The 15,834-nt window shown below is 37.2% G+C and overlaps 1 protein-coding gene across 1 annotated transcript in view; it reads right to left on the reverse strand.

The window, feature by feature from the left end:
• The window catches only part of LOC143281944 (sorting nexin-8-like), a 15,965-nt gene extending 233 nt beyond the window's left edge, over positions 1-15,732 (reverse strand). Inside the window, exons 1-13 of the mRNA XM_076587259.1 lie at positions 15,711-15,732; positions 15,486-15,610; positions 13,946-14,078; positions 12,934-13,245; positions 11,096-11,217; positions 10,309-10,389; positions 8,253-8,413; positions 6,848-6,980; positions 5,961-6,029; positions 5,202-5,318; positions 4,800-4,835; positions 3,640-3,789; positions 1-2,625 (exon numbers count right to left, since the gene is read on the reverse strand). The exon at positions 1-2,625 is cut by the window's left edge and continues 233 nt beyond it. Of these exons, the coding sequence (XP_076443374.1) occupies positions 2,530-2,625; positions 3,640-3,789; positions 4,800-4,835; positions 5,202-5,318; positions 5,961-6,029; positions 6,848-6,980; positions 8,253-8,413; positions 10,309-10,389; positions 11,096-11,217; positions 12,934-13,245; positions 13,946-14,078; positions 15,486-15,610; positions 15,711-15,732 (1,557 nt within the window). The 3' untranslated portion in view covers positions 1-2,529. The remainder of the gene's footprint in view (positions 2,626-3,639; positions 3,790-4,799; positions 4,836-5,201; positions 5,319-5,960; positions 6,030-6,847; positions 6,981-8,252; positions 8,414-10,308; positions 10,390-11,095; positions 11,218-12,933; positions 13,246-13,945; positions 14,079-15,485; positions 15,611-15,710) is intronic.
• Positions 15,733-15,834: the final 102 nt, after the last annotated feature.

The raw sequence follows: 15,834 nt of genomic DNA on the forward strand, positions 1-15,834 counted from the left end.
TTGAAAAAAAGAACAGTCATATGTACACATTTGAGGTATGCAATTTTACATTCTGAATCACTTGAAAGACCATCAGCAATGCAACTCCTAACTGAAAACAACTTAAGAACATTTTGATTAAAATTTTTTTTTTTTTTTTACAAAAAACTGTTTCATTTGCCATGAACTCATTGCATTTGAATTATTCCTGAGAGTATCTGCATTTTTAATTAAAACTGCAATAAAAATTGACTCTATGCAGCCACTACCCAACAGTTTCACTGTACAGCAGTGCAAAGGTATTAAGGATGTTCATGTGTTGACGAGACTAGAAAATGTTCTTCAACAATCAAAGTCATCCAGAAAAAAATCCTGGTTAAAAAAAGTTTCTGGTGGGTGCATGGTAAACAACAAATGAACACAGCGTTCTCAAATACAGTTTGGAAAAACTATTCAACATTTTTTCAATGATAAAGCAGAAAGTTATCAGACAATGTTGTGTTTCTTCAGCTAATAAAATCATCCAGAGAAAAAAAATCTGGAGACAACCCTCCCCCCCCCACCCCTTCCCCCTCCAAAAAAAACAACCCCAAACAAATAAAAGAACAAAAACATTGTCTGCTGGGTGCATGGTACGCAGCGAACAAACACATCATTTTCAGATACAATTTGAAAGATTTGTACAATATCTTTGTCAATAACAACTTGTATAATCAATCACACTGGGGCAGACAGGACTGCCTTCAAGCTGACAATTCAATGCCCATAAAACAAACTTGCACTTGAACATAATCTCTCTTTGAATAGATACAGTCAACCAATACATGCACCATATCGACCTGATATGCTATACACAGCTGTATAAATGTATAAAACAAAAAGAAAATCATGAAATGTTTTGATATATTCAACACCTAAATGATTTGAATATGCATAAAACATGCACATCGCCTGTAAATGTTTGTAATATAGTGATTTCTCTATATGAATAGTTCGTTCAATTAGCATAACTGACTGTCAATCCAACATATACCATCAACTGTAAATACTGTTTTGAATGGAGTATAATGAGGATGTGTAAATGTGGGAATATAAGCTTTCCTACTTTTAATGATAGTGAGTAAAGCAATTATATAAACATGGGATCTCATTAGAAATACTTTAAACCACATTTTATGACAACATAATATGAAACGTACTTTAACTGGTGCTTTTTGAAACATTTATCGAAAGTTCAAAAGTTATAATGCAATCACTATGCACATGCAGTTAAGAACACGATGATGCTATAATCTGGTTTAGAATACACAAATGCGCATCAAAATCACTCCAACAAGACACTAATTATCATACTGTCATCATTTGCCACAAAACCACTTTTAGGGTCATCTACATCTAAATGTTTGTTTTGTCTGCCTCTCCCACTAACTGTGGTTTAAACTATGTTCATATCAAACTCTCTCTTGGTTATGTACTTACAAAGTTAATTATGTGTGTGTGCACATCGCACACGTCTTCAGGCACTCAGTTGTAACTGTTGCATCCAATAATAACCATGACTCATCTGAAATGGCTTCCACGTAACAATAATAAGTACACATGTACAGATACATGAAAATAAATGTGTGCACACATGTTCCTATGCAAACACAGATATATTTAAAAAGTCAGACTTAAAAAAAAATCAACAGAAACCAGCCATCAAGGTCCAGTGCTCAATATCTTGAGCAAATGGCTGCAAAGTCATGGTTCTGAACTTCATCAGAGGCACAAATACAATTGCTGGCATTTTGGAGCGCTGGGTAGTCTCCTCTCAGTCCATCTCCAAGACTTTGAAATTATTATGATCAGCATGGGGCTTAGTAGCAAGTAATGTTCATCTATTGATTCAGAACAGGTACTACTAAACATCACTGAAGTGACAAAGAGGCAGCGTAGGGACTGTTCTAGCAAGTGGCCTTTCGGCAACCTGGCATTAATAGCTCCCTGGTATGGTGCTAGAACACTGACAAAACATGTCTGAGTTTGGTGTGCGTGAGACAAAGAAAATGAGCAGCACAAGAGTAGGAAAAGCCACTTAGTAAGCAAGACAAATGGGACAGCGAAATTAAAAAGAAAAAAAAAGAAAAGAATCATAATCCTCAGAGCATATCATAAATCATGACAAAACAGCTGTATCAGAACATTTCAAAATGAAAGCAAAATATATTTTTAAAAGAGTACAAAAATTCTGCATAACAGAGACTCAGGATATTTATTTATTTATTTTTTTTACGGAAGAGAGAATGAAAGATATATAGGGTACACAGAGATGAAATTAAAGAGACACGGGGAGAAAGAAAGGGGTGGGGGAAAGAGAATACATATATATGGAGACAAACAGACAGACAGAGAAAAACAGACAGACAGAAAGACACCGGAGATGGATGAAACAACCAAAAGGCCATTTCCCTTTCTCTCCCCTAAAACCCCTATTAAAACAAAACAAAACAAAACAAAAAAACAACAACAACAAAAAACACCCTTGTACTGCTGCCTCTGTCAGAGAAGTTAATGGGGTGCCTTTCGAGTTGGAGATGCGGGAGCAGCATCCTGTGTCAGCAGTGTGTCCACGATTGGCCTCACTGCACTCCATGTCTTTGACATCTGCAGCACATGTGGAAACATAAAGAGATAGCATACACACACACAAATGGAGTGATGGCCTAGAGGTAATGCGTCCACCTTGGATGCAAGAGAATCTGAGTGCACTGGTTCGAATCACTGCTCAATCGCCAGTATTTTCTCCCCCTCCACTAGGCCTTGAGTGGTGGTCTGGGCACTAGTCATTCGGATGAGATGATAAACTGAGGTCCCATGTGCAGCATGAACTTAGCACACGTGAAAGAACCCACGGCAACAAAACAGTTGTCCCTGGCAAAATTTTGTAGAAAAATCCACTTCAACAGGAAAAACAAATAAAACAGCAGGAAATTTTTTTTTTAAATGGGTGATGCTCTCAGTGTGGTGACGCACTCTCCCTGGGGAGAGCAACCCAAATTTCACACAGAGAAATCTGTTGTGACAAAAAAGAGGAATACAAACACAATTACGAATACAAACACTGTGTATATGTCCCGCTTCACTCCAGCCCACTTTCCTCTATTTCATATAGGATACAGGAGACCGAATGACTGTTCTGACTGTTAGTCAACAGTGTTAAAAGTGCAAAGATTAATTTGTTTGCTTATGTCTGGCATGCCATTCTCACACAAAGCAGATTTGGTTTTACTGGCTTCCAATCCCTAACTTTTTCTCTTTTTTTTCAGAGTATATATTCCAGCAAAACATTTTTGTTGATTCCAAATACCAACATATAATCAATAAATGTTTTGAATGTTTCAATGATTTTTCATCTATTTTGACAAATTTGAGCCCCAAACATTCATTCCACTTTAATCCCACTTCAGCTCTTTTTTTCTGATAACAACCCTTCTCTTGTTTCCAGATGTTTTCAAGATGTTTGCAAAAGACCAGATTTTACTGATGATTGCAAAAGAACAGATTTTTACTGAAATGTAGTATTTACTGTTAGCATCATCATCGCCATCACTGCTTGAATTTTCTTGATAACAAATTTACTTGAAGTTTACTGGTTAAAAAGAAAATAATAAAAATTACCTCTGCTTTGGCGTTTGCTTCAACTTCTGCCATGCGACTGAGGATGTCGTAGAAAATGTCCAGGTGAGCATAAACCAGCTGTGTCTCCATCTGCAGGCAGTGCAGGGAGTAGTAGTTGCGATTCTCCATGTTGGCAATCTCACCTTCTTGCTGCAACACCAGCATACACTCATATTTTACAAATGCAACAGTAACTTGTAAAAGAAACACCCCCGAAAATGGAGTATGGCTGCCTCCATGGCAGGGTAAAAACAGTCATACACGTAAAAGCACATTCGTGTACATTCGAGTGAATGTGGGAGTTGCAGCCCATGAACAAAGAAGAAGAAATAAAAGAAACAATTTTTTTGTGGAAACATTGTCGTCAATGTCTGATAATTTTAAACTGCAATATATATCTATAAATTATTTAAAGGAAACAAAGTAATGTGTCAATATTACCATAAGTGATAAACATTTTCCTATTGCAAATAAGAACTGTAGAAGAAACAAAGCAGCGTGACAACATTGTGACTGATGATTGATATTTTAATTTTTTACATTTGTGAATGGACTGTTCTTACAGGGGCAGACAAATGGGGGGTTTGAATCTGAGACATTTCAAACTCCGGTTTGTCAGTCCCTAGCCAGCTGCTAGAAAACGTTCAGTATGCTCAAGGGTATGAGACAATCAGGAGCCACATAGCACAGTGTGTTACTTCATGAATCATTGACAGTGTTGTTCAGATCTCCTGACCATCACATCTCTTGGGTCTGCTTGACACTGCAGAATACTATCAGAGGAAGCACAGCACAATGCCCTGTCATACATATTGTTTCAAACCGCCAGAATGGAAATGCACAACAGCATTAACACCATTGTCATCCAGCGTTACAGACTAAAACAAGGTGTTGCTAACCAGTTTTTGTAAATTTGATTACCTTACTTGAAATTATTATTACTATTATTATCTTAACTTTTAGAAGTATTTTAAACTAACCCTTGCAAATGGGTGATCTGAGCTGAAAGGTAGGGGAGAAAACTTGCAGTACTAAGTGAGTTAACATAAATGATATCCAAAACATTCTAAAAGCATACAATTCTGGTGCAGATCTATTTTCTGTAATCCAAAACAACAGATACCAAGTCAGACAGAAAGACAGACAAACAACTGATGTACCTCAAGTATCCTCTGCTCCAACTGCTCAACGACACCCTGAAACCCAGCATACAGGGTGCAAGCCAGTTACTTTACAAGGAAAGCATAATAGAAATGAATCAAGCTGATGACATTCAGATTCTCTTTCTCTCTCTCTCTCTCCCCCTATCTAGATATAGTGATACATGCGACATAACAGAAATGTTTCAAATTTTCTGAATCAGTTGCAGTGTGTGTGTGTGTGTGTGTGTGTGTGTGTGTGTGTGTTTGTTTGTTTGTATGTGTGTGTTGTCTGCTGTACAGGCATTTGACTTTCTTGTTGTTTTCTCTCTTTGTACGTAGGTGGTACTGTGAACACACAGCCAGGGTGTGGGAATTCTTACATGCCCAATAGAAATCAAGTTCATTCATTTATATACTCACCTCTCCTGCCCCAGTCTGTACAGTGGCTGACATCTTTTTCTTTTTGTACTGGCCCATCTTCTGTATGGCACGCTGGTGTTCGCTCACTAACCCTTTCTCATGACGCTCACATAAGTCCTGGCAAACAACATTTGAAAATAGTTGACACTGTGGAGATTAAAATCATGAATCAATCTCTACTAAAAGATGTCAGAAGAAAAGGTTAAATAGTTGGATTTCTTTCTGATCAAAAAGTTTCTTTCTCTATCTCTCTCCAGACATAATTCATGTATTAATTTCTTCTAAAATACATCAGAAAAAAGGTTGAAATATGCTATGTTAAAAACTAACATGGAAAACTCCAGTCAATGAAATTCTGATTCACCCTCTTCAATGAAATCAGGTACTGTGGTGTCATGCCTATATTATTAAGCTATTTTATTTATTCAGATCCACACGTTAATGTCTTTTTGAATAGAGCATATCCATCAAAAAGACTTATCCATATGACTGCAACTGAAAATATGTGACAAGTTAATGGATTCAAACCAATAGAAAGAACAGTAGATTATTAAAAAAAGAAAAAAGAAGAAGAAAAGAGCTCTTGTCTTTTATGTCCATAAATCTTTATATATATATATATATATATATATATATATATATATATATATATATATATATATATATATATATATATATGGAAGCTATACAATTCATCTGATGTGGCACAGGGCTAATCAGTTAAATGATATAAAATGAGCCACTGTGAGTTAATCTAACCCTGTATGCGTGAAGAATGTCCAGGAACAAAGACAACTGCTCAACAACATTGTCCTCCATGTCGATAGCCTGAAAACAGAATATACAAACATTAACATACATTCCACCGCATTTAACACACAAAGACAAAACACCCACACACCCATCCACACCCACCCACCCACCCACAAACATACACACATACTGTACAAAACTACATGCAATGACACTCACAAAAAAAACCAAACCCATAAGGACAGACCAAGACGAGCATGCATAACACATCACACATATAAAAGGTGTAAAATTCAATTACAATATGAAAACATGAAATCATTTATAAAATTTGACAATAGAAAAAAGATTCAAAACAAAAATTATCTGACCCATGGCCTCAATCAGCCATAGAAGTAGTCCATGCCACCCTGTTACATTCTTTTTCTCTGGTTCCAGTATATTTCAGGAACCTATATAGGCTGTGAACACTATGGTACATTCTTGTGCTGCAACTCCCTTGTGCATTTGCTTGCACAGTGTGGCTTTCAATGCATGACTATTTTTCAACCCTGATACCAGCACAGAAGACTTTGCCATGAACTCATCACAGGCACAGTAGAAGAGGGAAAATATATGAGATGAGGATTTGTGACTTAATCCTTGTCTGGAAAGTGAAAAAGTGGAAAATGAAAACTGCTTTTGCTTTTCAGCATCCTAGATAAAAAGACTTCATTAAAAGAACTGGCTTCAGTTTCTGACATTAAACTTTGCAAATAGAACATAGTTTTCAGTTTTTCTTAAGTTATGCTCTGTCTCATTTCAGAAATCAAAGAAATAACAGCAGCACACAAGCAGAGGACAGACAGACGACAAGAAGTGAGAGCACACTCTATCATTGGGCAGAGAGTTACCGACTGAGCCGACTTGTCAGAGATTGTGCAGTACTCCACAGACAGGTGCTTGAAGCCTTTCTGAAGCTGGGGCCAGGATTCATTGGCACCAGTAGCCCATGGTGTCAGAGGGGTAGCATCAAGGCTCATGATGCTGGACATACAGTTGAGCATCAGAAATTAAAATCCGAAATCAAGCTTTTGGATTCTTGTTGCTTATAGCCTAGCTGATCACACAGAAATAGCATATCAACTTTGACTCCACATAGAGTGCGTTATTGTGAGGAAACAATAAAACTGAAGCTGTGCCAGTCATTTTATCAAACAAGGGGCTCTTGCGCCACCACCAACAAACAATATCTGGCAATTTGTCAATGTGACTACCTGTTGACTCTGGAAGATGGCAGTGAGTTTTGTGAAAAAATAAAGGAATTAGACAAAAACAATAAATCAGTCTATTTTCCAAAGATGTTAAAATAACTAAAAGTGAAATGATTCACAGTAAGTGGATGAAATGACTTGTTTTTCAGGTTATTGAGACACATGGCTATATGAGATGAAGAAAAGATTTAAATACCCCATGCTACCTGGACTGATCATAATCATTATATTTCTTATAGCCCAGTTGACTGCATAGAGCCATATTAGCGCTGAAAAACAATTAGTATTATTCTGTAGAACTTCGATAGAAAGAAATCTGAAAAAGAAAATATGTCATATTTCTAAACATGCCTCTTAAATTGACCATTCTGTCAATTTTTCACCAAAGGTTTAAAAAGTTCCAAGTTGAACACAACACAATTATACATAACACACAAAATTATATTCTAAAACTAGTCATACAAAAATACCAGCAAGCAACTCATATGAACTGGGTGCAAAAAAAAAAAAAGCAACATAATTTATGTCCCCAATTATCAAGTCCAGAAAAAAAAAATTCAAGACTCCCAAGAAAAATAATACAGATGACTGGACAAACACATCTGAGAAAAACGAAAAGAAAATGCAAGACAATGAAAGAAAAGAGGAAATGTCCAGCAGAGAATTTCCGGAAGATGTGGATACTAGAAGAGCCCCAGAATCCCCATGGGAAAAGTGGGTGGGATGAGGGGGATCCAAACTGATCTGAATCCAACCAAACTTAGCCCAAACCAAATTTTGAAAGCAAATGTGTTGTAGCGTATGCAGTGTAGTCTGCATTCTTTGACACCTCCATAAAACTGAAACAGGAACTGAAAACAAAACAAAACTAACCTGACTGTCAACCCAAAGTCTGCCACAACCAAACCACACCAACTGATCCGTACCATGCCAAACTAAACCAAACACACACACACACACACACACACACACACACACACACAGTGGCAAACCAAGCAATCAAAATAAATACACACTGTCACTGCTAATCATCACCACTCCAAACCTGAGTTGTCTGCCAAAAATCACCATGTCTGTTGCAAATCCTGTGGACCGAATCACCATGTGCTCTGCAATCTCCTTCATTCTGCTCACAGTGTCTGTCAGCATGCGCACATGCTCCTTGCTGTTGGCCAGCTGGGTCTGTGTGTCCAGGGGAACAAGCTCCTGTGTTTTTGCACACACACACACGCACACACACACACACACACACACACACACACACACACACAGAGCAACATTAATTTTCAGTCATGAACACACAGTACTGAGAGTAATAGAAACAGAGGGAGATGGGGAGGAAATTGACACAAGGAGTGAAGGGAGAGAGAGAGAGAGAGAGAGAGAGAGAGAGCGAGAGCGAGAGAGGAGGGGGAGGAGCACTTTGACACTGACACTTATGTCATTGGCCATGAGGTCCTTATGACACATGGGTGAATGCATCAACATAATATTATTTTCATTTTATAACAAACCATTATAATAAACAAAGGAAACGGTGAAAGCAAACAATGAAACATAACAAAGTTCTTTCTTTGAAGAAAAATGATAGCCACCCAACACATAATAACTCTGTTCATTCATCTATCAATGCACCATGCAACTTATTCCAACACTGGCTACAGAAGAAAATTGCTAAACCTATCTGACCACGTAGTTATGCTTGTTGTGCTTTTTGCCTAACCTTCATAGCTTTTGATAACAATTTTGCCATCAAGATTATCACCTCATGATCTTCTGATGTTAAGATGCTAATTAAAAATTAATTTCATCATCAACTGTGCAGTTACATAAAGGACATGCAGAATTTGTGGACATACCTGGCATAAACCCTTTTTTTTTGGCATTAAAGCCAAGAGTTCTTAATCTAAATTGGGCAAGCATTGTATGATGCATTTATTTGTAATAACGTTAAGTTAGGAATTTTTCAGCTTGAAATATACTTTAAAATGAATGGAACCAGCTGTACTTATCCTTACTTTCTATGTCTGAATGCCAATTTTGATTAAACATATCAAGCAGTGTGGATTTGGATTCTGAAATAAAAGTTTGTTCATACCCCACACCTGACACATCCACACAATTGTAAAACCATTTTCTTTCAAAACGTTTCTTAAACAAGAAGCCTAATTTCCTTGTCCTTTTTCTAACTGGGATAACATCATATCATATGCCTGTTTTCAAAGTCTGCTCTGAGGTAGTTTCAACAGTTTAAGCCAATACTTAATACACTTTACTTAAGTTTTCACATACAAAGGATACCTCCCAGTTTCACAATACAGAACTTTGAGACATATACTAGAACACCTAGAAAACATTTTACTGCAAAAGTATGTTCTCTCTCCATCTGCTCATTTTTGTATAACCCCAAAATTTCAACTGTATATGTAAGAACTGGTTCAATTTGGATATCAAACATTCTCCAGAGTACATTAACATCGATACAGTTCAACTTTCTTGTTGTGTAAAGTATTTCCAATACACCTTTCATACCTTCACGACTAGTTTCATCCCATGCCAAGTTAGGGCTTAATATGGTTGTAAACAATAACCCTACAGAGAGAGAGAGAGAGAGAGATATGGGCACAGAGAGAGAGAGAGTGGGGAGGGGGGTGCAGAGAGAGAGAGAGAGAGGGGGGCAGAGAGAGAGAGGGGGGGTGCAGAAAGAGAGAGAGAGAGAGAGAGAGAGAGAGAGAGAGAGAGAGAGAGAGAGAGAGAGAGAGAGAGAGAGAGAAATAATGAAAGACAGAGAGAGACAGAGAGAGAGAGATGAGAAACTGATGTAATCCCAACATTGTAATAGATGTGTATAGATAAAGTAATAGTCCCTTATGTCTTTGTTGTCTGAAAAAAAGGGGAAGAAGATACACACACAGACACACACACACACACACACACACACACACACACACACACACAGAGATTAAATCATTTTTTTAATTTAATGTTTATATTGGCTTTTCTTAGCATTTCAGAAAAAAACAAAACAAAACATTCTGATACAAAGATCAACTGAGATTACATTTTAACATTAGCAACTAAAACCTGTATTTGACTCTGACCTTTGCTTTGCTGGCCATTTCACTGGTCATGAACTCATCTGGAACCCCCCGAAACTGCTCCTTGATTTTGTGGTGCATGTCCTGAAAGAATATTTTGAGCACAGCCTTTTTCTGCTTTTGCAACGATGCCTAACATGATTCTGATCAAAATGAATATGCAGATGAGAGAATGTATCAACTGTATGGAAAACCTGATGGAAAGAAAAAGACTAGCTAATGTAATAAGATCTGAAAGTTCACAATCATGAAAATCATAATAGTATACATCCAGTTTCATTTATTATGTGATTTGTATGATATATCACTGGATGAAACAACCAACAACAACAGTATACAATTTTTGGGTGAGAGGAAGGCTTTTACATTTTTACGTGTACTCAAACATACTGATGTTGTTTATACCCTGACATTTAGTCATGCTGTTTTTAGACACAATGCTATCTGAATCTTTTGGATTTCTATAGCTCATAAAATTAAGGTTAATACAAATTGCGGGATCTTTTGTGTGCATATTCTGTTCCTGTGTGTACATATGTTTGTGAAACATATCCACACATACCAGCACATTGATATGAGAGAAGAAATACTTTCAATGTTAAGCAACAAATGGAGTAAACCTCTGACTGTCAGATGCAGTAACCACCTGACTATCATGTATGATTCTGAATATGCATTATTTATTGTGCACTTACATTTGCTTGTTCCTGATTTGTTAGTTTCAGATGCTGATTTGCAAAGTGAACACTAGACTGATTCCAACATGAACTTGGACAAGAATGTCACTTACACAGCCAGTGTATGTCAGAAAAAACTTGATGATTTGATCGTCATGAATGTGAGGATGCCTGGCGATGATGTTGATGAACCGTCTCAATGCCTTTTTTCGTTCTTCAATGAACTCTCTGGTGGCTGTACAGAATTTTATAATCACAGCTTTTAAGATGACAGGCAGTAAAAATCTACAGTGGTAATTACAACAGTAATAACACAGCAATATAATCTGCAAAGATAATATTACCATGATTTTATCTCAAAGTCAGTATAAACTTATTCATTTCTAAAGAACCTGCATCTTGGTAACAACCTGCAATCACTTCAGTTCACAATTTTTCAAATAACATGAAAAGCACTGACAGAGCATTTCCCACCTCTAACTGTAAAATTTCTCCCAGATAATGAAATCCATTATATGGGAATATTCTACTCTTATCTTTAGTAAAACTGCTTCTTTGATTCTGCCCTTTCGAGTAGTGAGGATATTCAAATTATTTTCTGTGTCAGTTGGATTCACTGTGTATGTAGAAAGTTTTAATGTCAGTAAACCACAGAAACCTTCGATGCCTGCAAAATCATGAAAACAAACAAACAACACTTGGGTATGCAATCATTCATGCAGTTATCCACTGCATGAATAGCTGTGGAACACAAGAGTAAGAAATTTCTTCAGTCTTTAAATACTAGACACTTGACAGTGTGTTATATGCCTATGTGTGAAATGTGTAACCTGCACATCCATCCTGTTTCAAGACGGACACTCCCTGCTTCCCTTCCAACTCCAGTTAATCCCACTCTTCACACTTCTCTGCCTCTCTCCCTCCTTCTTTCATGTCAGACCAACCCCTTCCTCCCTTTCTTATCACCTCACTTATCTCTCTTTGCATGGTCACAAGGCTTGCTGTACTTGTGCTCACATGATCTTTGAGTGGGCTGCATCACCCCTTCTGCTGGCAATCTATCCCATTTGAGAGTCTAAAAGAGTAGAACTGGGATGCAAGTAGTTCTTCCTTTTCCTTCTGAAGAACCAAAGATAGACTGATGAGAGGGTACTAGAATGAGGGAATCTTTAACTGAACTAAGGTTGTGTGTTTTGCCATCAACTAAATGTGAGTACTTCATGTGACCCTTAAGTTGAGAGTGAGAGGGTCTACACTGTCCTGGACCCATCTACCTGCACCCTATTGCCCACCTTCTCCTCAACTTCTATATAAGAAAAAAAAAAGCAATCATAAAAAAACAAAAACAATAACAACCCCCCACACCCGTCCCTCCATCCCCTGCCCCTCCCCCAAAAATAAACCTGACAAAACAAAAATACGAGTAACAGGAAAAGAGAGAAACTGATGAAAATAAAATAAAATTTTGATACAAAGTCTTCAAAGACAGCTTGCCAGGATAATACAATTTTCTTCAGATCCAAATGCAACTTTCATTGCCATGTAGCTCTCTCAGACAGTCTCTTAACAATTAAATGCTGATATAATCATTGGTTCACATTATTCAAACTTGCTGTATCAATAACAAAGTTAAAAGCAAAATTTTCAAGTTTACAACAATTATGGTCACAGAAACACAAAAATTTCTTTTTGATCCATATAACAAATGAAAGCTGATAAGTACTCACAATAAATGTACTTTCACAGATGTATAAACACAAGCAGCACACAGTCTGACCTAAATATGTTCCGCCTTCCACATGGAAAAGACAAGACGAGTGCTGGCATGCCTGTATTTGTGTTGAGAGGAGCATAAGAAGAAAATGGGAGGGTGAGAAATTTGATATATCTTTTGTTTATTATGACTAAACACAGAGACACATACCAGTGTGAAGTTATTGACAAGTCTCACCTCCAAGCATCTTTTTGGGGGGTATCTTTGGCACAAGTCTGTAAGGAAACCGCATGAGAATCATCTCATACAATGCTAAAAAGTCATTGTATCGCCTGAGAACAGACACCTTAAATCTCTGACTGGTGACTTCATATTCAACATGCTTCAGGATTAGGCCTTTCTTTTCTGGCACTAACTCCACTTGAACCGTGTCAAGACTGAATAAATCAGAGAAACTGAAGCCAAGAACATTTGGGTTGCGTTCACATCGAAGTCGTACACTAGCTGATTTCAGATCTGACAAGTCTCCCAAATTTGGCTTTGGCAACTCTGCAACATAATTTCATTAAATAAACCTTAGTTTTCAGAATAATGTATGATATCCATTCACTGTTTATGGGAAAAAAACATTATTGCTGACGAAAAATATGCTGGACATTCAAATCAGCAGAAATACTTCACCAACATGACTGTGTAGATGTGTGTGCACATATCTGTAGTAGTAGTAACAATTTCATTTAACGTATGTTCACATTACCAATTTGATATAAGACAAGTGTATATCTATGTATATGTGTGTGTGCATGACTGTGCATGTGCCGTGTTAGTGTTAGTGTGTGTGTGTGTGTGTGTGTGTGTGTGTGTGTGTGTGTGTGTGTGTGTGTGTGTGTGTGTGTGTTCCAACCACTTGTAGTGATAAACATAAGAAGTTTAAGACTTTGTGCTGATTTCGTGATCTGTCACTTGAACAAGAGATTAGTAAAAGTTATTCTGATGAACAAAAAAACATTCCCCCAAAAAACAAACAAACGAAGAAATCTATAACCTGATTACTTTATCAGAAGATGTTAAGTAGGAATGAAAACTAGAACAAGATAAAAACTGATGACTGCATGTCATACAAAAAACAACAACAAAACAACAACAACAACAACAACACACACACACACAAACAAAAAAACAATGAAAAACAAAACAAAACAAACCAAAAAAACAAAATGACAAGTGATGCTGCAGATTCACGATTTACCTTGCCCAGAGAAAGTCTCCAACAGTTTGTCATTTATGGGCTTTCCCTGCTGCGCAAGGGCTGTCAGTGCCAAGGCTTTGTAGAGACCATTTCTAGTCATCATTCCATTTTTTGTGTCGACTGAATCCCATATCTGTTTAAAACACATATAGGTATAAAAATGTTCACACACACACACACACACACACGAACACACACATGTAGGAGTTTAATGTAACCAGATGGCATTGTAATATACCTAAATATTAAAATAAAACACACTTAACACTATATTGTCTTAACTCCATCACATCTGATACGATTGGGCTGTATGCGGCTTACCATCTCAGTCCAGAATAGGTGTGATGTTCAACCTTGCTGTTAACATAAATCAGTCCCATGAATGTAGGGCTCTTGAGAAACCCAGCTGCAGTTTCTTTTGCAAGCAATGCATGTACATTCACTAAACACCATCCATCTTTTTAATATTATGCTGTTCTTACTGTTATGGCAAACAGGTTTGCATGCGTATGAATGTCTACTGCTACAAATGTAAACCTGAACCAAAGCAGGCCTTCAAGGTGAATTATCTTGTTTAATCAACTGAATTTACTTACACCCTCTGCCACAACACCTCCCCTACCATGCATAATGTGTGTCAGTGTTTTTTTGACTTTGACTTTTAATGTGATTTATTCAAGAAGTGATATCAATAGATATTTCATGTATCACTTTTCTCTTAAAAACAGGTTTAAACTTTGTATTCCTCTCTTAATATGAGCCAAAAGGCAAATTTCTGTGTAATGTGTGTTTAAAACATTAAAGTGATTGACTGATTAACTGTTTGACTGAAGCTCAGATATAATTTAATACCACATCAACAATTCATTGAGCACACAGAACCAACCACAACCACCCATCCATACACCCTCTCCCACACACACACAGACAGATGAAAGTGTGTGCATATGGTATTGTTGTATTTTAGTGTCTTAAATTCAGGGACCTATTTTAATGGCAATTTTGTGCATTGATCTATAATATTCTTAATTAGAAGGGTAGGGTGCCCACACTATGCCACTTCTCATATGCTTGCAAAGTGAAACACAAAAAATTCCTTTAAATTGGTCCCAGATTGTTGGATACTGAACCTCTTCATTTGATGTTAACCTGCAAATAATTTGACAGCAGTGAACAAAAACATTATTTCCGGGTTATATCCACATATCTTTTTCTCCATTTCTTTATATGACTCGTGGAGTGAACATCAACGCCTTGTAGTGAACACTACTAATTCTATATCAACAATAACAATTTCATCATTATCATATCTATACTCTGCCGATCATAACCCTACTTTCGTTTTCAAAGAGCGTTCTGTTGTTGGGAACGCCCACTGAAGGCATTATCATTCTCACGAAAGGTACTTCTTTTAACACACCTCTCACATACATGAAGCACATCGTTCCCGGGAATATAAACAGCAAATTACACTACAATAACCAGTACATATAATAGTATTCTGCTTCGTTTTAATATTCATCTTCGACAAAATACGCACCTGCAAGATGACCGCTCTTGGCAGACTGGACCGAATCAACAGTTCAACGAAGAGGTCTCGATCAACACGTTCTTGGTGTGGGCAAACGATGTCATAGATCTCGCGGTAAAATGAAGGAACGGATCCTGGGATGTGACAGAAAGACAAAGTAGTAGGTAAAGACACATGTCTGCGTCGAAAGAATACAATTTTGAACAAACAACATCCCCACCCTCAAATCCGTACCAGAGGTTAGCTCCGCCGACATCTTGTTTAAAAGTCATGTGACCACAAAACTCGCAAAACAATATATTTCTTCTGTTCCCTATAGATATTGCTAAAATGTAAAAGGTTTATGAATATGCGCATT

This window comes from Babylonia areolata, chromosome 1, assembly GCF_041734735.1.
Source record: "Babylonia areolata isolate BAREFJ2019XMU chromosome 1, ASM4173473v1, whole genome shotgun sequence".
NCBI lineage: Eukaryota > Metazoa > Mollusca > Gastropoda > Neogastropoda > Buccinidae > Babylonia > Babylonia areolata.